This window comes from Micrasema longulum, unplaced genomic scaffold (genome assembly GCF_059751315.1).
Source record: "Micrasema longulum isolate JH-2025_06_02 unplaced genomic scaffold, ASM5975131v1 h1tg000725l, whole genome shotgun sequence".
NCBI lineage: Eukaryota > Metazoa > Arthropoda > Insecta > Trichoptera > Brachycentridae > Micrasema > Micrasema longulum.
In genome coordinates this window covers 1,500,682-1,525,141 of record NW_028277921.1, presented here as the reverse complement: position 1 = coordinate 1,525,141, position 24,460 = coordinate 1,500,682, and the positions used below count along the sequence as shown (strand labels likewise).

Below are 24,460 nucleotides of genomic sequence, written 5' to 3'. Positions count from 1 at the left end.
CTAGTGGAACGGAAGGCCGGTTGACAACTGTCAAGAGGCCGGCTTCTCCTGAAGAGTTTTAAGTGGTTTCCTCTTCACGTGAGCAAATGATGAGAAGTACTTGATTGGCCCACATTAGAATATCCTTTCTGATTCTAACAGTTAAGCTTAAATAATGTAATATAATAGCAGAAAAATTCTCTTTTTGAAATATAAACCTTGTATATTATAAGCAAGGTAAAAAATAATGCAACTCCCATATAAAAAAAAATAATTAAAAAACAATTAGTATCATTACTTTTTTCCTAGGTACATAATAAATGTATACTTAAATCAATAATTACACACTTTCCTCTAAAACGATGAATTTAATAACTTCGATAAATATTATTTTAATGTAAGAAGTATTTAATAAAATACGTTTTTTAACAAAATATGTCAATCCAACTAACTTAAAAGAAAAAGGAAAATAATTCATTAGTTAAGAAAGTTATTATCAATTTCCGTTTAATTTTACGCCTTCCGTGGCGTAGAGGTTAAGATGATTGATTTACGAACGGAGGGTTTCGAGTTCGATTCCTAATAAGAAAACTAAAATTAAATGTGATTTTTCTTATCCTGGGTATTCTGATTATTAATTCACCACTGTAACTGGGCCTCCTCGTATGTTGCGGTGCAAAAACAAAAAAAAAAAAAAACTTTAAATATCAAACAAATAATAATACTAAGGTTCGCCGCTCCTAGCCTTGCCTTACCCAGAGAGGTGTGCGATATGACTCATTGATTGAATGACAAATACCTAGGTTTATTTTTAATGAAGTAGTTGTGTAAAAACTGCGATAATAAATACAATTACATAACACTAATCGTCTTAAATTATATTATAATATCCATGATATTATAGTATGAATAAATTAATAAAATTATTATCGTTGGATGCCGACGTAAAAAGAACTACATTTTAAGGACTAATCTCACATTAGGGTGTTGCATAGATGATTTACGTTCAAAATAAATAAACTCGAAAGAACACATGAAATAAAAATAATTTTTCAGAGTTTGTAAATCATTTTATAAATTCAAAAAACAATTTTAATAAGAATACACGAGTTAAAATTTCACATTCAAATAATAAAAAAAGGGCCTTAAATTAAACAACACGGCGGTAATTTACAATAAAAAAGCATTAAAAATAATATTCCCGTATTTTTCTTAATAATAAATAGTTTTCTTTTTGATTTAAAAATTAACCAATCGTGTAACGTTCGACCGCTTAGCTCCTCCCTCCCTAATCCCCACCTCTTAGAACATATTGCTAAATATTATTAACCTAATTTTAGTGCATGCATGGACATGGTGGTGGTGCATCCCCTTTAACTCTGCATGTAAATGATGTATTTTTTCGTAAATATTTTGTTTACTACGGTAATGGTAAAGGCGAATCTGTATTTTAGCATTTGCATGTTGGTGTAGTGAGTGTCCTGACGATGAGACGGGTACGTCTCGAAATCGGTTGACATGAGAAATCGGTAAGTGATTAAATACAAAAAATAACTTTTAGCTAGTTGAATTAGCCATATATTTAGTGTAAAACCAGTATTAGTTAATTGCCGGGCTTTTAGTCAAATCAGTTTTTCTATATTTATAACTAACTAACTAACTAACTAACTAACTAACCATCACGCCATTTCCCCGGAGGGGTAGGCAGAGAGGATAGAACGCCACACCACTCTGTCCTGGCACACTTCCTTTGCTTCCTTCACATTCATACATCTTCTCATGCACGCACGTCGATTATTCCGACTTTTCACATGACCACTTTCAAGAATTTGTTGTACTTGATCATGCCATGTCTTTCTCGGCCTTCCTCGACTTCTACAACCAGACACATTCGCATCATAAATCTTTTTAGCCGTTCTTTCATCATTCATTCGCTCCACATGACCGAACCATCGCAAAAGACCTTTCTTAATTTTGTCGATAATGCTTAACTCAGCCTTGCATTCTGCTCTAATTTCGACATTAGGGCACCTATCATACATTGTTTTTCCGCACATTCGCCCGAGGGATCGCATTTCAACAGCATTCAGTCTACTTTCGTCTCTTTTTTTCCAACTCCATTTATCAAGTCATTATTTCTATATTTACACCAAGTGGTGCATAGTGCACCTCATTGACAGTCCAACTGAGGAGTATCTTGATCATTTTTTCAACATAAAGGGTCAGTTTTAGACAAGCTTCAGGTGATAAAATACTGCTGTGTACTCGTAGAACCACCTATAGAGCCCGGGACAAAGAAAAGTAGCGGGAAAACGCTAATCACCACACTATAAAGCGGACCTATTTCTACTCAATTTCGTTTTCCAAAATTTTTACTTGAGAGCAGCAGTCGAATCAAAACATTCGTCCGGGGTTCTGGTTCAATTTCACGCACAGTACTATATTCTATTGGGTGTTAACATAAGTTTTGTCCGTTTTTTCCAAATAAAGAGAAGAGGACATCATAAAAAATGTTTATCAAAATAGTCAATAATGTATTCTCCTTCATTGTTTTAGAAAAAAATAGCAAAAATGTATTTCTTTATTCTCCTAATGTGTTTCCTCTTTTATTTATTGTAGAAGGGGGCATCGAAAATGCTCAATTTCGCCTCTTCAACATTCTATTTTAAAGGCAAAAGCAAATAAAATAATATATGTAAGGTAAAAACAAACGCAATATCTTGAAGAGAAAAAAAAAATCTTTCGAAAGACGTACCTTTAACATTTTATATTACTTTTGCTGCTTTTTAAAAAATATAAAACACAGCTTATGTTAACACATAATACATCCGTAAAAATAAAGAAAACCAAATGTTATATTTTCCACAAAAAACTAAAATTTCCTCAAACGAAAAATTTGATGAATGAATGATGAATACATCAGTTAAATAAAATTATGTGATGTGTATGTTGAAGGTTACCTCATCGTCCGGCCATCCACGAAGGGTTTGGGTTTGTCCTCTTCCAGCTCGCCGTCACTGCGGGGCTCGGGCTCCTCGGGCCGGCCCGGCAGGGACAGCGGCTCCGCCCCCCGGCCGCTGTGGTAGCGCGGCAGGTACATGACGTGGCCCCCGTTCGCCAGGTAGGATAGTGGCGCTTGCGACCGCATCATGCCGCCCCCTACCCCCGCCAGCCGCGGGCTGTCCTCCTCCTGACGGACACAATCGGAAGAATTGTAGAAAATGTGGGTATTTTTATGCCGATAGACGAAATTATGTTTAGTGCAGCCCGAAATTGTATTTAAAAAATACTTTAACGGATATGAACGTACGAACATTGAGCCCCTGTAAAGCAATAAGAAATGGCACTTTAACAGAAATAAGAATAATTTAATGTGGAAGTCCAGTAATTGAAAAAAAACAAAACAAGGGGTTGTCAGTACTCGTAGACTGTCAAACTATGATAAAATTATGTATCGTACTATCAGCGCTATGGTTTTCTAAAAGTTTTGTAATTTTGAAATTTCTCCGCCTGTGACGTCGAAAGTTCTCTACAGAGAGTTGTTTTGATTGATGGGTTGGCTTTCCGGTAACCAGAAATGTATCACAACACTCTGCCATTGGTTGATTTCGGAGAACTAGTGACGTTAAATAGGTGCGACGGTTTTCACAGTTACGGTTATCAATATGTTTCTTTTTTGGGTGATACCGTGTGTGTTGGATTTGTTCCGGCGTTTCGGATACCATTGCAGGAGCCATCCTCAGGGTAAACTGAGAATTTTGTAGAAAAAAGTTTGTGTTTAAGTATTAGTAATTCTGCTAACTGCAACACGGTACAAATTAAACACACACTTTTTTCTACAAAATACTCAGTTTACCCTGAAGATGGCTCCTGCAATGGTAGCCGAAACGTCGGAACAAATCCAAAACACACGGTATCACCCAAAAAAGAAACATATTGAACTATTGACGTCGTTCAAAGTAGTTCATTTTGAAGTTCATTTTTTTCAAAAATCATTCTTATTAATTTTTTAATACATTTTCGAGAAAATTTCCCATGCAATTAATTGCCCTAATTTATAACGCGTGTAAGAAAACCTTTTTTATATAGAATTTAAAATTGCACTAAACTTCCTCACTGTAGCGGGAAAAATTATGACGTCACGCTTGTGACGATATTAAAAAATATATACTGATCTTTTTTACCAGAAAAATAAATTATTGTGATAGAAGGAATTTTTTATAAACATAAAAGCCGACTTGTTTGTAAGAATATATGTGTGAATTAACATGCAAAAATGCACGCTAGTAGTTATCATTTTTCGGAAAAAAACAATAATGACAAAATCTACAGAAAGAAAATTCATAATGTTTAATGCATATTGAAAGGAAGAGCTTTTAAATTTATTTCTAATAATTAAACATGATTGGCTCGCGGCCTCCGATATGTAATGGCTAAGACCCTTGACTTACGCACGAAATATTGCGGGTTCGATTCCCGATAAGAACTCACAAATAAAATACTTTTTTTCTCAAGCCTCAGTGATCTGTGCTGTGATTCACCGCTGCAATTGGCTCTCCTGGCCTGTGACGGTGCAAAAACAAATAACATTTATTTATGCGCTACATCCTGCGTTTAAGAATTAGTTTCGGCATACGCTTACTTAACAAAAGCCATGTTATTTACGTAACAACACAAAGGACAACAGAAGCCTGACGTACCTGATCTGAAGAAGGGGGTGTTTGTTGTTGGCCAGAGTCATTAGATTTGGCCGTTGAAAGTTTCAAGTTTTGCGAATTTAATCCATTATTTAAGGAATTAGGCGCCGATCTACTGAGGAACCAGTTACTCTCCATTTGTTCATTGCCATCATTTTCATCCAGATCGCCATCCATCTTCTTGGAGCCGAGCGCCACTCCGATAGCTCCAGAAACGGATTTTTTCAACTTTTGCAAGCTGTTGAAGGGCTGTTGGAACTGTTTGTTCTGAAAGCAGTCGGAAAGACATAAAACACTTTTGGACTACTCGACACATCGGGTAGAGCTCATAATTGGTTTGCGGGGTGCAAAGTTAAAGGGGAAGTTACCGCACCTTGTCTCCTAGCTGGGCCAGGTGTGTCTCCCTCGGCAGGGAGAGACTGAACACCTGCTGACGAGCAGAGAACTTGGCTGGGGCGTTGTCCGTCATGGCGCTGTGGGGAGAGTCTACTCCGGCGTCTGAGCTGCTCTCCTCTTCCAGGTCTTGTTGAGGAGTCCAGGCGGAAAGTAGCGCTCGTTTCGTCGGTTCCTATTATTTTTTTGTAACATTAGTAGGTACACAGTTCAGGTCAAATTATTCCTAATAAATAGCTGGCAAGGAAAATTTGTAGAATCCTAAATTGTGCATTTGCAAAAGCATTGTATAATAATACATTTAACCAATTACCTCATACGTAGATATAATGTGATTTACTTCATAATATATTATGATTTTTTGTCATTGTGTTGTTTGTACCAGTATGTTTTAGTAACTAAATGCCATTTTATTTAATTATTTATTAGATAAGCCCAGAGGGCTTTTACATTACAGCTACAAATTTTAAATTCAAGCGTTTCATGGTATAACAAGATAATGTGTAGACACCATAAGGTTTTATTCAGTTATTTTTGGCTTACATGTATTGTTATTTATTTGTCTGTTTATTAGCCAATTCAGATCGCATAGGAAAATATTGTCAACCACTTGAATATATAATATATTATTTTCATACGAGCCCATTGCAGATTAAGTAAACTAACTAATATTTTAAAGGTGAAGTAAGCTCATTGTTTATTGTGTATATTATTATGTTATCATTGTAAACCAAAAACCTTTTTTCCTGGTTTTTTTATGTACAAACGATTTAATTATGTTTAATAAGGCATGTTTAAAAATTATATAAAATGACTCCCTCGGCACGGGAGACATTATTTTAAATATAAAAAAGTCATATACGTATTGTAAAATAAAAAATTAATCAATTAATAAAAATGAAAACCAACAGTATTTATTGAAAACATCATAACTGTTTCGTTAGAAAAATTAGGCAAAAAGTGTATTGAGTTAAAACATTTAAATAAATATTTGACCAGTTCATTTGCAATAGGTTCATATGTTTTAAAAAAAAACAAAATCTAAGAAAAAATAAAATAGAGCAAAAAAGGAAAACGACGTAGTTATAAAAATAATTCAATTCTATTTATTTATTTAAATAACATATACATTACATTAATAAGGATGTACATAAATGAATTATAAACATAAATACGTAGTGTTTAAAACTGTCTGAACATTTTGTTGATTATTATTAACTATTGCCTATCGAAGCATAAAATTATTTATTATTATGTTTATTAAATTACATATTCTACCATGTTGATGTGTGACTATTATTACTTTATTGAATTATTTTGTATTTTTTTTACTATTAATTAATTACCGAATTGAATTATGAAATTACTATAAATTATTAATAACATTGCCATTATTATTAAATAACTTTTCTGCATTCCATTTCTTGACATGTATAAATTTTTATTATTTATATATGTATATTTATAAAAAAATACTTTGTACATTGTTTTGATTATTTTGTATTTTGTTTGATATGTTTATATGTGTTTTTAATCTATATAAAGAAGAGTCCCGACTAAACACGACATTTTCTAAAAAGTCGGGACATAAAAAAAATATAATTGTGCTATGATAAAATTGTGTATTTTGTGCATTAAATAAATAAATATCTCTGTTTATTAGAAATATTTGAAAAAAAGTATATTGTTAAGTATTCTCGGCACAGATAACCCCACCCCAGTGAGGTCACATTATTTTTATTATTAATCATAGTTTATAATGGAAAAAATATGAATAAATAAATACAGAAGTGCTATAATTTCCGATAGGAATTATATATTTTGTGAGTGAAATGAAAAATTTGTTTGTAGGTATAAATGTTTACTAAGTGTACCTACATATGTACGTATTCAAAAAATATATTATTGAATTTTTACCTCTCTCCTTGTTATGGGCGGGCTCCCCGTGTCGTCATTGTTGGCATCCCCCGAGATGCCGCTGTCGCCGGACTTGTCGTGGCTGCCCCTCTCGGGCCTCTCAGGCCAGCCGCGCGGGGGCTGCGCCGGGGGTGGCGGCGGTGGGGGCGGCGCCGCCTCCAGGGACGCCAGCTGCCTCCACGCCGCTGCCGGGGAGAAGCGCGGGATCTCCAGCTGCTTCTTGGGCAACGTGGGCCGCAGCTGCAGCGCTATGCCGTGCGGATTTTTTTCAGAAGACATCAGGTCCTCCGGCTCCGGTTCACTAGATAGTGCTGACTCCGAGGAACCTAAATTCATACATCAGTTTAAAAAAATATTTTAATTGCAATTACACGCTCTAAAATGCACCACAGTGCGTTCGAATGTTTAATAACAATATTTTAATGTGTTAAATTTCGTCTGTGTTAGTAGACACTCTAGAATGATTTTATATAAAAAAACTCATGGCTACGCACATATAAAGCAGAGGTTATTAAAAAAAATAATGGACTGTACAAAATACGAACCCACTTTCACAAAGCCATTTATTACTTATTTTTCCTCAAATAATATTATGTTTTTTAGTATCAAAGAAAATTTATATCCAAATCAATCAATCAATTGAATTTTTCACGTATTCCTTTGCGGTGAAAATTCTTTACAAACGTTAAATTTTGATAAATTTTATTTAAATACCCAATAACATTATGTGCATTCAAATAAAATTTATCACGAAAGTGGCAAACACCTCCAGCTGCCGATATTTCGGAGATTTTTTATTAATTTGATTAATGTATTGATCGCTTAAAGGCAAAACGTCGATTTACTCAGTTTTACTTTTGTTTTTGAGATGGCCACGTTTGTTTTTTAGGCATAATATATTGTATTAATATCATCATTCCCCTTTCTGCATCCAATGCTGCATAGGGCACTGCTTTTGTAAACCAAATGAAGCGTATTTAAAATAAAGGTAAGGTGATCAGTCCTAAGCTTCAGGTGCCAGTCCAAAAACAGTGAAATATTGCAGTTTAAACAACATTTGAAATTAAAATTTTACGTCCATCCTTCTGCCAGGAATCGAATCAAGGACCTCAAGAATGGAACGCGAACGAGCCAAAAATAACCAGATTGATAAATAGTTAAAATATTACAACTAAATACAAAACGAAAACAAATAAATTAAATGAGGTAAAATTGATACCTTGAGGTAGTTCTAATCTGGTGTTGTAGTCGTGCTTGGGGGTGGGATGAATCAACTCTTCTTCAACTGGGTATCCATTTGTTTTGGAGAAGTCCTTGTAGTTCATCTCAAGATGCCTTCGTACCTTCTCATGCGCGTCCAGTTCCTGCTCTGGCATGGGTAGAATGCTCTTATCCATACCGAAGTAAAATGACTTACTCGGCTGATTTTGTTGATTTCTAAAACAGTATTGGACGAATCAAAAGACCTTTGTTTTTCAGTGTTCTACCAACAAAGTATATAGGCCGCGCAAGAACAATGTATGAACTGTCTACAGAGAAATGTAAATATTAGGCGAGTTAGAAAGCTGTCAAACATGCACGTTACACAATGATGTATTAGGAAGTCAAATTGAAAAATGACCACCAGAAGTAAAACAAAGTGGTAAAGGTTGATCGTCATTCCAAAGAAAAAATTCTGCCAAACAAAATTGTGTTTGCTTTTATGTTGCATGTATTATTTTATTTGATTACAAGCCTTTAAAATGGAATGTCAAGTAGATGAAAGTAAGCATATTCAACAACTCATTCTGTTTGCGTTAAATCAAGGGAATAAAGCTGGCAAAGCGAATCGCGATATTTGCGGCAGTGTACGTTAAAGATGCTATGAATTATTGACTAATTTGTTGAAAAATAATGAAGGAGAATACATTATTAACCGATTTGTCGTAATTATTTTTTTTCTGTTTTCTTTATTAGGAAAAAAATAGACACAACTTATCTGTGGCTTGGGTCTAAAAAAGCCAATGTTTTTACAACATTTTAGGAGAGTCATTTAATGGCTATTTTGTGACGTTATAATATAATTTGAGGTGTTTGAAACTATTATCAATAAAAAAATTCTATCGCATATGTGTGTGTATATAAATTGTAAAATACATGTTCTTTTTAATTGACATTTCATTTTAGACTCGAGACACAGTCATTTTCATTCCCTATATAAAATTGTAAAAATAGCTGACTCATAAAAATTTCATCAATGTCAAAATAAAAATGGTTGTTGAATAAAAAATCTTACCTGTCCCATGCAGCATCTTGTTTAACTCTACTGGGAGATTGTTCCGGTGTTGATTCTTTTCCTGAAGCTTGTCCTCTGTCAGCCAGTACCCTGCTTTCTCTTCTGTTTCGTATATTCTCCCGAGCGACTTTATCAGAAGGCAAAACTTTCGTACCGTTTACTTTTGAAACCTTATTAACATTGTCTTTTTTCTCTTCTTTAGCGACACGCGATAGCCGGTCAGCAGAATCCGATTGTTTTAAACGATCGTTTGTAACGTTTGTTTTTAATTGACTCGAAGTAATTTTTGCACCGCTCGGCTCGAAGTTTTTATTTTTTCGTTCTTCTATTTTGGTAACTCTATCAACATTTTTTTTTTCCTCTCTTATGTTTTTATTGTTGGAGTCGTTTTCTGATCTGTGGTTTGGTTTTGCTAGTTTATTTTTTTCACTATTTTCGTCTGTGTCGGGGCTAAGCCTATTAACGCTTCTTAACTTTTTAGTAGCCCTCAGTAACTCTGCTTGGAATTCGGCTGACGCTACTCCATTGGATAACCCAAGCGCTGGAGCAGATTTTCTATGATTTATGGCATCAGTTTTATCCTCTTTATTCTTATACCTATATTCTATTTGCGAGTCGTCTTCTCTATCGTTGAATTTATTTTGACTGTCTAAGAGTATTTTTCGTTCGTTATGCATCCTATTGACGCCGTTAACATTATTTAAGGTTTCTTGGACTAGGCTATTATCGAATGACTTTTCTCTCCTTAAAATGAGAGGATCGTTGCTTTGTTTTTTAAATCGCTCGGAGTTCCGGAAACCTTTGTTGGATTCGAATCTAGATTCTGTACCCTTCGCTTTTTCTTTATACATATTTTGTTGGGAGTGCTTAGTTCTAATTAGTTCTTGTCTGCTAAATGCTGTTTGCAAAATGTTTTCTTCTCTTTTCAGAGAAGATTGCGTTTGTACCATATCTTCTTCTCTACTGCTGGGATATTTCAAGTATTCATCTCTATCTCGGGAGGGTGACCTTAGTAACTTTTCCCTTTCGTTATACCTATTTTGCTCAAAGATATCATTCGGATGATGTCTAGTTGCTTCCATTTCGTAAGACCTTGTTACCTCCGGCAAATGATGAACATATCCATTGGGTTGAATTTCGTGACTATGCTTAGAAGTCTTTTTGGTTTCTGCTCTTGTTTTAAAAAGTCGTAGTTTTCTAGATGGAGGTTGCGGGACCCGGTGATCGTACGCGTGTGGAGCATTCCAAGAATCCGGCGAAGAACTGCCTTGCGTCTGTGTAAAAAATAAATATAAATTATTTTGTATTAAAAGCATGAATTTTAATAAATAAGATATTTTTTTGCAATATGCATGAAATTGTTACACTTTCAAAATTACCTGAGCCGGTGGCGGTGGCGCCTTGTATTTTTTTTTCATATTTTTAACTTTAGTTTTAGGAGGAACTATTTCCTGGCTGTTTCGGAGATCCGGTTCTGACCCAAACCTCTTTGATTGCATACCAAACGTTTCTGAAATATTAAAAAATATTGGTTACTTGATTTCTACCGCAACAAATGAAGTCATTTATTAAGAGAGATCGTTAAACAAAGTTACCTTGAATGGGTTCTTCTAAATGCAAATGAGTATGAGATCTATGAAGAGGATCTCTTTGATTAGAGAGATAGGAAAACCTGGGTTGCATTTGTCTCTCTCCTTCATAGATGTCCTGGGATATGCTTTTCGATCGATGAACTCCATTCTGGACAAATGTAATAAAAATATTATACAATTACATCAACGCTGATTACATAGAGTAGAATAAATACGTACGTTATATAAATTACTTATGCATTTACTAATTTTCATCTAGTAATCAGTATAATTCTTTAAATTTAGTGGTACCGAAAATCTACAGTAAAATATTCTACCTAGTTGATAGAAAAATAAGATTTTTGTTTTCAACATAAAAAAAAACTTCTTGTTTTTATGAAATATAAACCAATCACAAATATGAATACACGTGATTCAGAAAAATAAAATTAGTACTAAAAAAATATTTGAAAATTAGTTCATAATAGATAAATAAGGTATAAGTGGCTAACGAAATTTCTGAACCACTCTTATAAGAGGCATTACAATCAAATTCATCTTCATCAAATCCTTATCCGCACATGACAGTGCATAAGGCACAGCACTCTTAAATTAAATGCATCGTATCTTAATCATCTGTTACAGGAAGGTAAGGTGATCAGTCTTAAATTTCAGGTAGCAGTCCAAGAACAATAAAATACTTTGGTGTAAAAACACCCTGAAAAACAAATATTTCAGGCTCACCTTCCCAGGAATTGAATCCGGGACCTCGAATATGGTAGGAAAATGTGCCAACTACAACACTATGAGGTGGACATTTCTCCACTTGATTTTTTGAGAGCATCAATTGAGTAATAAACACTCGTCCAGGATTGTAGTTCTATGCGCACACACAACTGTACTCTTCATCCACCCGGACACAGATTAAAAGTATCATATTGCTATAAGTGTCGTTACTTAAGTAAATTAAAAGATAAATACATATGTTTATATTAAAAGATAATATAAATCTCAAGTCAAAAACGTAGAAGTAACATTGACTCCATATTTATGTTTAATTTACTGAATGGTTTAATTGATGTAACATCGTTACTGGAACAAGTGGCATTCAATGATCCAATCCGCTGGTTGCGAAATAATAATGTGCTGTTCCTTGGTCAACACAGAACAAACTATGGCTTGCATGCACCAATGTGCCGATTGTGTCGTATTGTAAACTCGAGACAAGATCTAGACTTTTTTAAAGTCTTTATAGATTTAAAAAATCACGAAGATAAACCGGATCTTGTCTCGAGGTAGTATTTTTTTTTGTTCTAGCTTTAATATTATTTAGTTGTTTTTTATTTGATTAGTACCTGTATTTATTAAAAGAAATTGTATTTACCATTGTTAGAGTGGACTGCATATGTCCATAAATAAGTAAATAAACAAATAATAAATAAATTAATTAAAAGATACATGTAGTATCGACAACATTTTGAGTTTGTCCAAATTTTTGTAGACAAGGACTGGATTCAACTCCCTGGGGAGCTGTTAACATTAACATATTATAACAGAGATGAATAATATTTAAGAGAAGGTAATATAGAAGTCTAGGCATCTACAGGGCTTATGTGCTGTCAATGGCTGGTTTAAGTGGCCACTTTACACACTGTGTAACATTCACCATTCTGCCCATATTTGAACATCTACATTCCTTCAATTCTTTCATCTGTTGATGTTTGTGAAGTTAAAGAGCTGAAACCTTTATTTATGCGGGTGGGATTCATTTAATTGCAATTATTTCACCTACACACTAGGCAACGCCTGAAATTTTTTTTTTTTCAATTTCTATACTTCATGGACCAGGTGGATTTATCAACAATTGTGTTATTACATAGTGTTATTCATCTCTGTTGTAATATGTTAATGATTATAAATGTATTAAACATTTCCATCGAGATAATTATTCGACAAGTAATTTTGTAAAGAAACCTGGATGAGTGTTAAAAAAAGGAAATAAACAAGTAATAAAGCTGAACAAACATGGTGCACGGGGTCCCGGTCATATGGGAGAGCCAAGGAGAGGGGGCGCCGCCCACTGATGGTGCCCCCCGAGTGTAGGATGGCTCCATTGTTGGTGCTGCGAAGGCGGGGGTTCTGGTCCAAGTCGGGCAAAACCTGGAATAAATGTCATAGTAGTATGTTTAAAAAATAAAAAAAATTCGTATTTTTTTCAGAAGTACTCGTAGAATATATTTTTGATAACTTTATTTTCTACTATCGCGTTCATTTGACATAATATATAGGTAAAACGTACCCGCCTCGTGGTGTCAGCGCGTTTACCTACCATGCAAGAGCTCTCGGGTTCGATTCCTGACATGTTTGACATGAAATATATATTTAAAAAGTGTTTTACACTAGAATATTTCATAATCCCTGAACTGGCACCGGAAGCGTAAGACCGATCATTTCACTTTCACGTAAAAAAAATGATCAAGATACCATGTGAATGGTGTACCAATACAGTGTCCGATGCACCATTAGGTGCGGAAAGGAAAGAATAATGATCATGAACACAAACCCACATATTTCTTTAAAAAAAAAAAACTGCAAGTCGGACTGATTATGCCTGACTAAAATCGATAGACAAATAAACAATTTGCTGTCCCGTTTTCCACACCTCGAAACTGGAACTATTTTGTTTCTTTAAAAAATAGTAGAGATTAAATGATTAAAGAGAATGAAATATTCTGGGTAGGTACGTTCTCTATTTTTCAAATTTATTTAACATATTTGTTTACCGTGCGTTCGAAGACGGCAGATAAAACTGCGCTTTAAGAGTTTTTGAATGGTCCTAGCTACCACAAAAAACAACTTATCAAAAAAAGCAAAAACATGGAGACACGTCAATGATAAATATTAATATTGTTTAAAAAAGTCACTGCTCTAGTGAAATAATCCAGGGAAAAATACGTGTAAACGTTTGAATGAAGAAAAGTCAGATAGCGTTTCCTCTTGACCACCAATGAATTATTTTTTCAAAGATAAAGAAAAAAAACCACCAGAGAGGTGGGTTATTGCAAAAAATATTATCAGAGTGTCGTTCGGGCGTTCAAGCTATGACTGATACTAGGTCGGTAGATCCATGAATTGTAGATATTCAGAGTAAAATTAAGCATCTAAAAAGAAGAGGAATGATCATTCAAATATGATGGATAAGAGGACATGCTGGTATCGTAGGAAATGAGAGAGCGGATGAACGAGCAAGAGCCGCAACTTGTAAAAGAACGGCACCTTTCTTCTCAGAATTTCCCCTTAGCTTTGCTAAACGCTGTGTAAAACAAAATACGTAGCAGCGTTGGGAGGATCATTACCGCGCTTCTTCTACAGGTAAAATCACTAAAATGTTATTCTCAACGCTGGCTGATGCAGCATACTTCCGTCGTCTTCACCAAAGTACTTTCGAAACGACCCAAATTTTTACCGGACACGGAGCCATGAGAAGTTATTTTTAGAGGTTTAAATTAAGGAATGATGACTATTGTCCATGCGTTGATATTTCTTCACAAAGTATCGAATATCTGTTATTTTATCGCGAGTAGTTCAGCCTGAAAAACTGAGCAGAAATTGTCTAATTTAAATGTTCTGCCTGGTAATTCTTTATCACTCTCAGCAGGAACAAATGCCGATCCCACTTTGCCGTCGAGCAGGCTATCTGTAAATATTCTTATTTCATTGGGAGCATAAGGAAGTATATCTTTGTCAAGTAAAATAATACTTTCGGGAATTCTTTCGCACTGGTGAGGTAAATCAAAATTGTTTGCATTTCCTTGATACTTGCGATCATCTGGAATGGAATACAGCTTACCAAATTTTTTGACATTATGAATATCATTCCCTTCTTGAATTTTAAGGTCAAACGGTGTAAACCCTGTTAGGGCTTGAGCTGAGATGAGTGAAATGGTTCTGTATCCTCTACAAGATCTTATGGCAAATTGTATTTGTAAGCTGTCAAGTTTTTTCTTATTGCATTTATTATTTACTGCTTCACCTCATAAGCTGGCCGCATATGTAACAAGAGGTTCAATAGCACCATAATATATTTGCTGCATTACCGCAGGAGAGCACCCCCATGTTGGTTTTGCCGCTCTAACAAGCATTCCAGAATGAAAAATTAATATTTAAGTGAGTGGTGTGAGTATATTTTTTTGCTTTCCTAAAGGATGGAATGGGCTATTTATTATTGGTATTTTTTTTGCTAGGATTGGAACCCGAAAGTATTTTTTCATCTGAATAACTTTGAATAATGTATTGATAAATTCAAAAGACAAATAACGACGATAATTTATTTTTTGACCCAAAATAAAAAAATACAGTATTTGTAGAAGAATCATTAATATATATATATTGTAAATAAGTAGATCAAATGGTCTGAATATAATTCGTCTTCTTCTTTGCTTGAAGACATCGCCAGATGCAATATCGCCAGCTTACATTCTCTGCCCCCTTCACGTCAACCCCGCGACCGCGTTCCGCCGTATAAAGCCTAAAAATCGCATTGCCTGCTTTTTAGGACGGTACGCGGTGGGATTAATGTAATTATGGCATTGTAAATTTTGCAAATGTTTTTTTAAAATAAATAATCATACTAGAATAACGTTAGAGTAAGTACCTTTAGATGGGATGCCTTCAGCTGGGGATCACTAGGCAATGAGTGTTGCCAGTGGGTGGGATGGCGGGCGGAGGGGAGCCCCGCGCCCCCCGCCGCGTGGGACCCGCCGTTACCCATGGTAGCGCCTGCTGGTCATGACGTCTGCAACAAGCGTAACACGCTCACTTAATATTGCTATGCAAAAGGCGCGTAGACTTAACAATAAAATTAAAGTTATTATTATCAGAATAGTAGCCTTTCGATTTTTTCCGTAGATTTCAATATGTACTATATGTATTGATTGTGTCGATCAACATTTTAAATCCTTATTAGGAAAATTTTCACAATAATAGTGAATCATAACCATATTTGTTATTTCGATTGTATTTTCTTATAAAAAAAATATCTATGGCTCAGTTCCATAGAGGGATAACTAAAAAAATAAGTTTTGAGTTTTACTATTTATTAAATTGAAAAAAAAAACACACCGCTTTTCAATTATATAAAGGTATAACTACGGGTTTTCTTTTGTGGAGACAGATGTTTTCATATGAAAATAAATTGACTTAACAATCTCTTAGCTCCATGACGAATTGAATCGTTGTGATAATCTTCATAACTTTAACATTAAAACTAGTAAACGTTGTGTATATATTTGAAATAGATATATTTATTTTACTTAAGGTGATATAATAATTATTTGTTACAAATCAATTTAGATCTGCCAAAACTTTGGTCAGCCATTTATTAAAACTAGTAATGGCTTGTTATCTTCCTATGGAACTGAGCCATCGAAATTTACTTTCTTTTTCAGCTATTTATTTATTTTTCTATGAAACATAATTAAAGGTTCGGTGAAAATATCCTTTATATTTTATTTAGAGTTTACTTTAAGTCAAAATATCTCAGGATCAGGATTATTGGACTTGGATACATCAATATTCTTACCAATCCATATATAAAACAATTTTTGGATTCTGTTTTTCTAAATCACGGTTTTGAATAATCCAAAGTTTTTTGAAAAATCAAAACATTTCCATTAAAAAAGTTTACTTTTATCGGCACCCAATAACGTAGAATAAAGCCATACATAAATTACATTAATTGAATCATCGATTTTTTTTACTTTAAGGGAAAAATTGCTTAAGTGTTTTATGTTCAAGTTATTGTTTATCAAATCTGAGATAAGACATTATAACCAAATGAAGTCATCAAAGTTAAATAAATACTCCTTTTAGAATCACTATTTATTTAACGTTTGTGACTAATGCTGCAGATAAAGCAGAAAATTAATAACTTTTATGTGTTGCATACAAAGCGTAAAAATATTTATCCCGGTACGTAGTTGTTTTGCCAATGTAATTTATAAAATAAATATGTATTTGATTATTTTACATAGTCAACAATGATAATTTACATATTATGGACAAGGTTTAAAGACAACCAAGTGAAGTTTTAAAATAATAATCATACCCATTAAATTGTGATACATTTTTTAAATATGTACTTGAACATAATATGGATATAAGAGGGCGTGTGCATTTGGATGAGAGTAAAATAAAATTTAAGTTCTTAATAAACATGTTTAAAGAAATGAATTTCATTTATTTGATATACCTGCACACAATGCAAAATTAATCATGCTATAATTTTGTTTATTTGCTTATATATATCCAAATTTATCAAGAATGATAGTTGCCCCTTGTATCAATACATCATCTTGATATTCAATTAATGTGAGGTCATCATCATTCTGAGAACATATTGTTATGTAATGTGCAATAATGAAGGGTTTCTCAGAAGATACAGGTAGGCGTCCCGTAATCTGAATTTCACACGGCGAGCTATTAGTGTCTAAAGTAGGAACCTGCATACGTATTAAATGTTTTTTTTGTACCAAATATAAATAGAAATTATTTTAGGTATTTATTAATTTCGTGTGAAACTCCTTAATGTCCAAATTGGAGCTAATTTATTTTTTAAACATCATAAATGAATAAAAAAAGAATAATGCAGGTGTATTTATGCAAATTAAAAGTTTTTTTTTTTTTCCCTTATTTTTATTTCAGAAAGATTAAAAATAAAAATACTGATGGATACCAATTTTCCAAAAATGCTCACTTTTGAATATTTGAAATATTTCAAGTTTAAGTATTTATTTTGCACTTAAAATATTCATTAACTAAATTTATGAAAATTAAAAATATCCACTATAAATTTAAGTTTTCTCGTTATTTTAACATAAAAAAGTACAAAAATGTTACATATTTAGTCACAAATATATTTTTTTTTAAAAGTGAAGTTAAGTTTTGGTCATTATCAGGAAAAAACTCGAGACTATTTTTTCGAATATTTTAGTTTTGATTTCGAATAATTTACATTCGACAAAAAAAGCAATATTATCTTACTTCAAATTGTAAAACATTTTATTTATTTCTTAAAAAAATGAGGGTAACGTTTTCAGGTCTATGACAATTCAGAATTTGCAAACTATTATAAACCTATGTACATACATATTATTTTTAATACTTGCAACAGTAGTATAGGAACAATTCTTTGGCCTAGAAATATGGGTAAGATTTGTTTTATGAAACGTTCAGTAATTATTTTTTATTGTTTAAGGACATTCAAAATTATAAATCGATAGATTGAAATAAACTCACTTTGTCTTGTATGCACCCCTTTTTCAAAAAAAAATATAAACCAAATAGTTTCGGAAACACATTGCTTTCTTCGGAATCAACTACAATCTTAGTTTGTGTGCGGCCGAAACTAGTTGGTTCATATTTTTTTTTTAAAAAGTGATAAATTATTTATATACACATTTTTTACTACATATACACATATTAAAAAAAAAATTACTATGTTTTTTCTTTTTACAAGGTAATTTTATATGTTTTTTGCTATACACACATATTTTTTTTAGTATGTCAATTACTATGTTCCTTACTACGAGTATGTATTTTGTTTTTACAATGTATATTGTTTACGTTTTTTATTTAATGTTTTTTATTTTACTCTGTGTCCTACTACGTTTTCACTGTGTCTAATATATTTTTTTTTCTTCTATGTATTGATAACTGTTTTTTCTTTTTTTTTACTTGCTTTTAGAACGAGGAAAATAACCTTTAGTTAGATTGTCAAAACAACTTTGTATAAATGTATAATTTCATGTTTATAATATAACAATAAATAAATAAATACATTTAAATCATAACAAATCAATATTATACTATTCAAGCATTTAAATTTTTAAGTGATTTTTTAATATTAACAAATATTTTTTTTCCCCTAATTGTTAGAATTTCCACTATACCTGTGACGCATCGTTTCTCCCGACCGTTGGTCGTGGTCCTCGCTGAGTCCTGATTCCAAAGAAGGATAAGTCAGGCATATACGTAATAATATTACATCTACTATATATAGTATGGGTATGTATGGGGATTGTGATGGGTCGCGTTACGGCATTGCTTTCTTCACGCGCCCTGATGACGCGCGCCGCCCGCGTCGGACACCATAACAAGTTCTACAATATCACCATAAAAAAACTAGTTACTTGGTGTACTTAGTTAGTATGTAATACGAGAATTTCAATTAAATCAATTGATTCAACATCTAGAAAACAATTATTAAAACGTTAAAGACAATGTAAAATCAATACAGAATGTACATATCTATTTGTTTCCTTCGGAAATATTTTCCGTACAAAAAAACACGTATGTAGATCAAGAAATTTAAAAAAGCGAAATGACTAAAAATCTTTAGTAACGATGGTTAAAAATGAAAACTTGTATTGGGCATTAATCGAGTTTGAGGTGAAATTTTAATTTTATTCCCTAGTGTTAAAAATATTGCATTTAAACTAAACAATGGTATTGTATTTTTTTATTATTTATTTATTTAGTTCTATGTATTACATAGTCTAATATATATTTACAACACAATATTTACATCTATACTTATTCTAACATTATTTATCTTTATTATACACTTAGTATCCTAATTTATAATATTAACTGTTTCATATGTACATTTTCATTAATTATATTCACTATTTACACTATTTACTACCTAATATTTTTCACATCTATACTTTTTAGGTTTAATTTTAAATATATTTACATTAATTTCATTTTTTATGCTTTCTGGCATTTCTTCAAATAGTTTAAACTAAACAAAAAAATGATAACCTAGGTTTATAAGCATAATTTGGTTATTGAAAGTTTACTAATAAAACACAATTTGATGGAATTTAAGAAAACATACGTAGATACATGCTATTTTGACTAATTTGTGGATTATCAATAATAAAAATCAAATTCGAAGTTGAAGGTAAAAAAAAATTTTCAGTACCGACTTAATTTTTTTTTTGTACGTTTGAATTAATATCTAATAAAATTAAAATAAAATACGTTTGGGGTTACAGGTTTTCTTTCTCAGGTCATATGTGACTAAGAAACAGCTTATAGTTCACAATTTTTAGTCATATGTCAGGGCAAATGTTTTCTGGGGTTTTCTCTTCATTGCAAATGCGGAGAAATTTATAAATAAGGCCACAATCGACTATCTGTTAATTTTTAAAACAAAAATTAGAGCAGCTAGAAGACACATACCTTTTGCAGTCTAAAAATAGTAAGCACGGCAAAATATACGCAACTCCCAAAAAAGATTTTGCTTTGAGAGAAGTTTGTTTTAATATGATATGCAGTATAAGAAAAAACTCAATACGCATCTTTAAAAAAAATATGGTACGGAAGTTAGGATAGGTAATTTTTATATTATCCTTGTTTGAAAACATACTGGTTATATTATTGAAAATACATTAGCTGACCCTTTTGAGATGAGATGAACACTATTGCAAAAAGAAATGAATAACGAGGAAAATATAATTACTTTGAATATTTTCGCACAAGTTGAAAAATTAAGAGGATTTCCATCAAGAATTGTCAATAAACAACACTAATCGAGTTAAGAAAATATTGTTATTAACAAAAAAATGGAAAAAAAAACGTAATTATAGAAAGTTTTTAGTTGTGATGTTACAATGTATCCACTTGCTTATAATGTATAAATAATATTGTAGCAGCGTTGATATTAATTGCTCAGTAGCTTTAGGGGAGAACTTGCTTCGTTTATTATGGATTAAAGTTCTACTATGGTAAGTTTCTTTTACATTCCACTTTGTAAGCGACCAACTACTGGTACAAACTACTCGTAGTACCGATCTATGGAAAATACTAAGATCTATGTTATTTGTGTCACACATTTCATATAATATATCATCGGCCAACGTGTTCAAACATACTTTATGTAGGACATGTCGCGTCGTTTCCACTGGGATATATTGTGATGTAATGTTTGACTTCGATTCGAGAAACGGAGAACTAAATGTGATGCAACGGCGTTCTGACGGGAAAATAAATAGGAATAGCTGTTGAGTGATTGCAGTTTTATATTAACAAACCAATACGTTTTTTTATTTAAAAGTAAACGACAGTTTACGGCAAAAAATGAAAAATTGTATGAAGCTATTATATATTTATGATGCACGTAAAAACTTATATAAATAAAATTATTTAAAAAAAAACGGTTTCAACACTTTTGTAATAAAAGAAAAATGAAGATTTAGAATCGTACGTATTTTAATTTATGAAGAAAAAAAAACTAGATAAATAATAATGTAACAGTGTCGCGTCGTTGGCGTTGGGTGGTAATATTATGTAAAAAAAAGGATTATTTTTTTTAACAAATTTATATTTGAAGCACTCGTTTTGTGGTGATTCATTATAATAATGAAAACAAAACAGTTCTGTTTTTAACGATAAATTATTATTTATTTTGTTTATGACCAGTTTCAAAGCTACACAAGTAGCTTCTAGCTTCTTTAAAGCTAAAACAATGTAATAGTATGATTTTTTTAACTAAATCGTATTTGCGGTATGTATTTTACTAACTTGAACATTTTAATTTAAAAGTATTTGACAAATAACAACAGAGATAGGAAATATTAAAAAAAAAGAAAATATGGAAACCTAAGCATTTATATGGCTTATGACCTGTCACTGGCTGGTTTAAGTGGCCGCTTTCCACACCGTGTAACATTTACTGAAGTAAACAATTTAAGAGAAGTAAAATTGATTGAAGGAGCTCTGATCCGTGATTTTGCGACGCTATCGAGGGAACCACGGATCGAATATAAAAATAAATAATATAAACGTACATTGGGATTAATATAAAAAAATCAATTGGCTAGTACAGGTTATCACTTTACATGCCGTGAAAATTCACTATTCATTGTATTGTTTGAACCACATTTCCCAAAGAAGCTGCTTAAAGTATTGTTTTGCGATAATATCATTCGATAAATATATTGTATTTTGTCCTCGTTTATATGCAGGAAACAATTCAAATATAGAAATCTGTTAGAATGCACGTAGTATTAGGAACGACGAATGGTTGAGTAGTATAAATGTGCTCTGTTGTAACTTTTGGAGACAGTAACGATATGCTAATATGAGACCAAATCAGATCAGGTGGAACTAGGAACTGGAATTCTGTGCCAATATCTTAGAATTCAAATCACAACAAAGGAAATACTTTCTTTTTGCACTGGAAATAAGTGAAGAAATGGAACAATAACGTGCGCGAGGGACAAATGGACGAACTGTCAATCGCGGTCAGCCATTGATCGGTTCTTATTACATTTATTGTGTCTTCATGCGAGCTGGCTCATACTTTATAGTACCTACTTAATACGTGGGTTACTTTTATTGATTTCAAATTATTGTTATTACTGTAAAGTTTCTTTTATAAATCGAATATTAAGATTCTCCATATATTGGATTGGCCATGTGTTGAGAGGTAATAAATATGTCATACTTCAGCTTGTCACGAAGGCAGCGCAGCGTTGCCAACCTGCATTAAGTAAAAATCTAATAAACAAATTCAGGAAAATAAATCAGTAGATTCATTATCAACCCAAATATCGTAGACTGGGGGAGGGCGTGTCCAGAGACCGCGGTGGCGAGCATTATTGCCAACCTCTAGATTCATTATTACCCCCCTAGAGAGAGGCCCTAACTACGGGGAAGGAGACTAGGATTTTTAGCGACGTTGCACGAAGAAAAAGATCAAGGAATGTAGAGAAGTCGGAAGAAAACAGCTTTCCTGGCTTCGAAACATCCGAGAAGTGGACCAGGATTAGAACTATGAAGGTGCTGTTTCGTACTGCTCAGGATAGAGATGCATTCACCAAGTGGTCGTCAACGTCGTGGGGGCCTGACCTCGGATCTTCAATCTGTAGATCTCGAAATGAAAAAAATACGTCAAAACGTAGGATATGAGTTTTTTTGGCAAAAACGCTTCTGAAAATGGTGACCAAGATTTAATCAATAAATAGAAAATACAATTTTCACGTTGAATTGTCATCGCCACTTTTTCTTACTACCGGCCGAGGCTAGAGGCTAGACAATGAAAGCAGTTGACAGCTGTTGTGACGTCATTTTGGACTGTCACAAGGCCAATAAACTCAAGGCGGTAAATATGAACTGGGCTAAATAGTTTCCGAGTATACTTTTGTAACCGAATCAACTAACTATTCAATAAGAAATATTTGCTTTGAATCGTTTATTCTTGCATTTATTTCTAATGGTCAAAATGATTTTTACGTAATTTTGCAGCCCATTTGAACATTCTTTGGTTCAATTATTCTGTTTTTTTATTATTTTCTTAATAGTATCTACGAATACATATAAACATTTTTTAAGGCATATTTTCTAAAGAGAACGCATTTATTTATTGACTTAGTGTTTATTTTGTAGAAATCCACATTTTAAAATTAATATAAAAACTAACACTGATTTCAGTCTACTTGAATCTGTTTATTTAATTTTTTAAAATAAATTAACAAATGAACCGAATATCTTCACCACTATTAAATATTTTTAATTAATAATATTATTTCACTTCATGTATATGCTTGCATTATGCGTACCTGAAATTTTTATTTTTTTTGATATTCTTTTTTTGACCTTCAATTCACATTCATTTAAAAATGTCCCAACAAGGCGAAACAATTGTCAGAATTCTTTGTTTCTGTGTTTAAAAATATGATAAACGATTTGTACTTGATTAGATTTTAGATTAAGTAGACAAGAATCAGGGCTTGATTAAAAAAAAAAGAAAACATGTGGTTTTAGGTAAAAATCAATGATAATTACTACCTACTTAAATTCATCCTCATCATACCTGGTGTTGTGATTATAATTTTGCGTGGGTATTATTTGACTGAATCGTTGATCTGTGTTAATATTTTCGGGGTGAGAAAAGATGCGTTTGCGCGATGTGGCAGATGCGGAAAAGAACAGGAATCCGGATGCTATCTCCAAGTCCGGGCTTCTGGGTAGTGTTGCCCCTTTTCGGTGAATACAACACCTTCACTTTATTCGGGAAATATAAAGATGAATGTGGTGGCGCGGCGGTCAGAAAATGTAAAGGTGTTCAGATGCGGGCAGATGATTAAAGGACGAGCAGATGCAGGCAGATAAAATTATGAACATGAGGTAGTTGACAATACAAATTATCAAGAAAAAAAATGTGATTGTTGATGTTGGTTGCTAAAGATATGGAAAATTGTTTTCATAGCAACCGTAGCTACCCATGGCCATAGAGACGCGGAGAATAAACAAAAATGAAAAGTTCAGAGATCACAGGATGGGTAGGATAGGTGAACCTTCATTTACTGGCGGTTTATCCAGCCACAAACCACTCAATCTCACCAACCACTTGAGCAACCGATACCCTTATCCACACCCGACGATGCATAAGGTACTGCATAGGTCAACCAAATACTGCGTATCTCGTTCGATTGTTACACGAGGGTATGGTTATCAGTTTTATGTGGCAGTACAAGGACAGTAAAAATAGCAATATAATATTACGTTTTAAAGTAACGCTTTGTGTCGAGCTTACCAGAAAAACTCGTATTTAAATAAAT

The 24,460-nt window shown here is 32.9% G+C and overlaps 1 protein-coding gene across 7 annotated transcripts in view; it reads right to left on the bottom strand.

Moving 5' to 3' along the window:
• The window catches only part of LOC148279403 (uncharacterized), a 197,390-nt gene that overhangs the window by 37,729 nt on the left and 135,201 nt on the right, over nucleotides 1–24,460 (bottom strand). For 5 of the 7 annotated variants that reach the window (XM_088229982.1, XM_088229986.1, XM_088229987.1 and 2 more), the window contains exons 2-11: nucleotides 15,487–15,627; nucleotides 12,858–12,992; nucleotides 10,857–11,001; nucleotides 10,641–10,771; nucleotides 9,262–10,535; nucleotides 8,206–8,423; nucleotides 6,987–7,312; nucleotides 5,050–5,244; nucleotides 4,680–4,979; nucleotides 2,940–3,169 (exon numbers count right to left, since the gene is read on the bottom strand). In XM_088229982.1, the coding sequence (XP_088086108.1) occupies nucleotides 2,940–3,169; nucleotides 4,680–4,979; nucleotides 5,050–5,244; nucleotides 6,987–7,312; nucleotides 8,206–8,423; nucleotides 9,262–10,535; nucleotides 10,641–10,771; nucleotides 10,857–11,001; nucleotides 12,858–12,992; nucleotides 15,487–15,603 (3,071 nt within the window). In that variant the 5' untranslated portion in view covers nucleotides 15,604–15,627. The remainder of the gene's footprint in view (nucleotides 1–2,939; nucleotides 3,170–4,679; nucleotides 4,980–5,049; nucleotides 5,245–6,986; nucleotides 7,313–8,205; nucleotides 8,424–9,261; nucleotides 10,536–10,640; nucleotides 10,772–10,856; nucleotides 11,002–12,857; nucleotides 12,993–15,486; nucleotides 15,628–24,460) is intronic. The other 2 variants (XM_088229985.1, XM_088229988.1) reach the window with 1 other exon arrangement.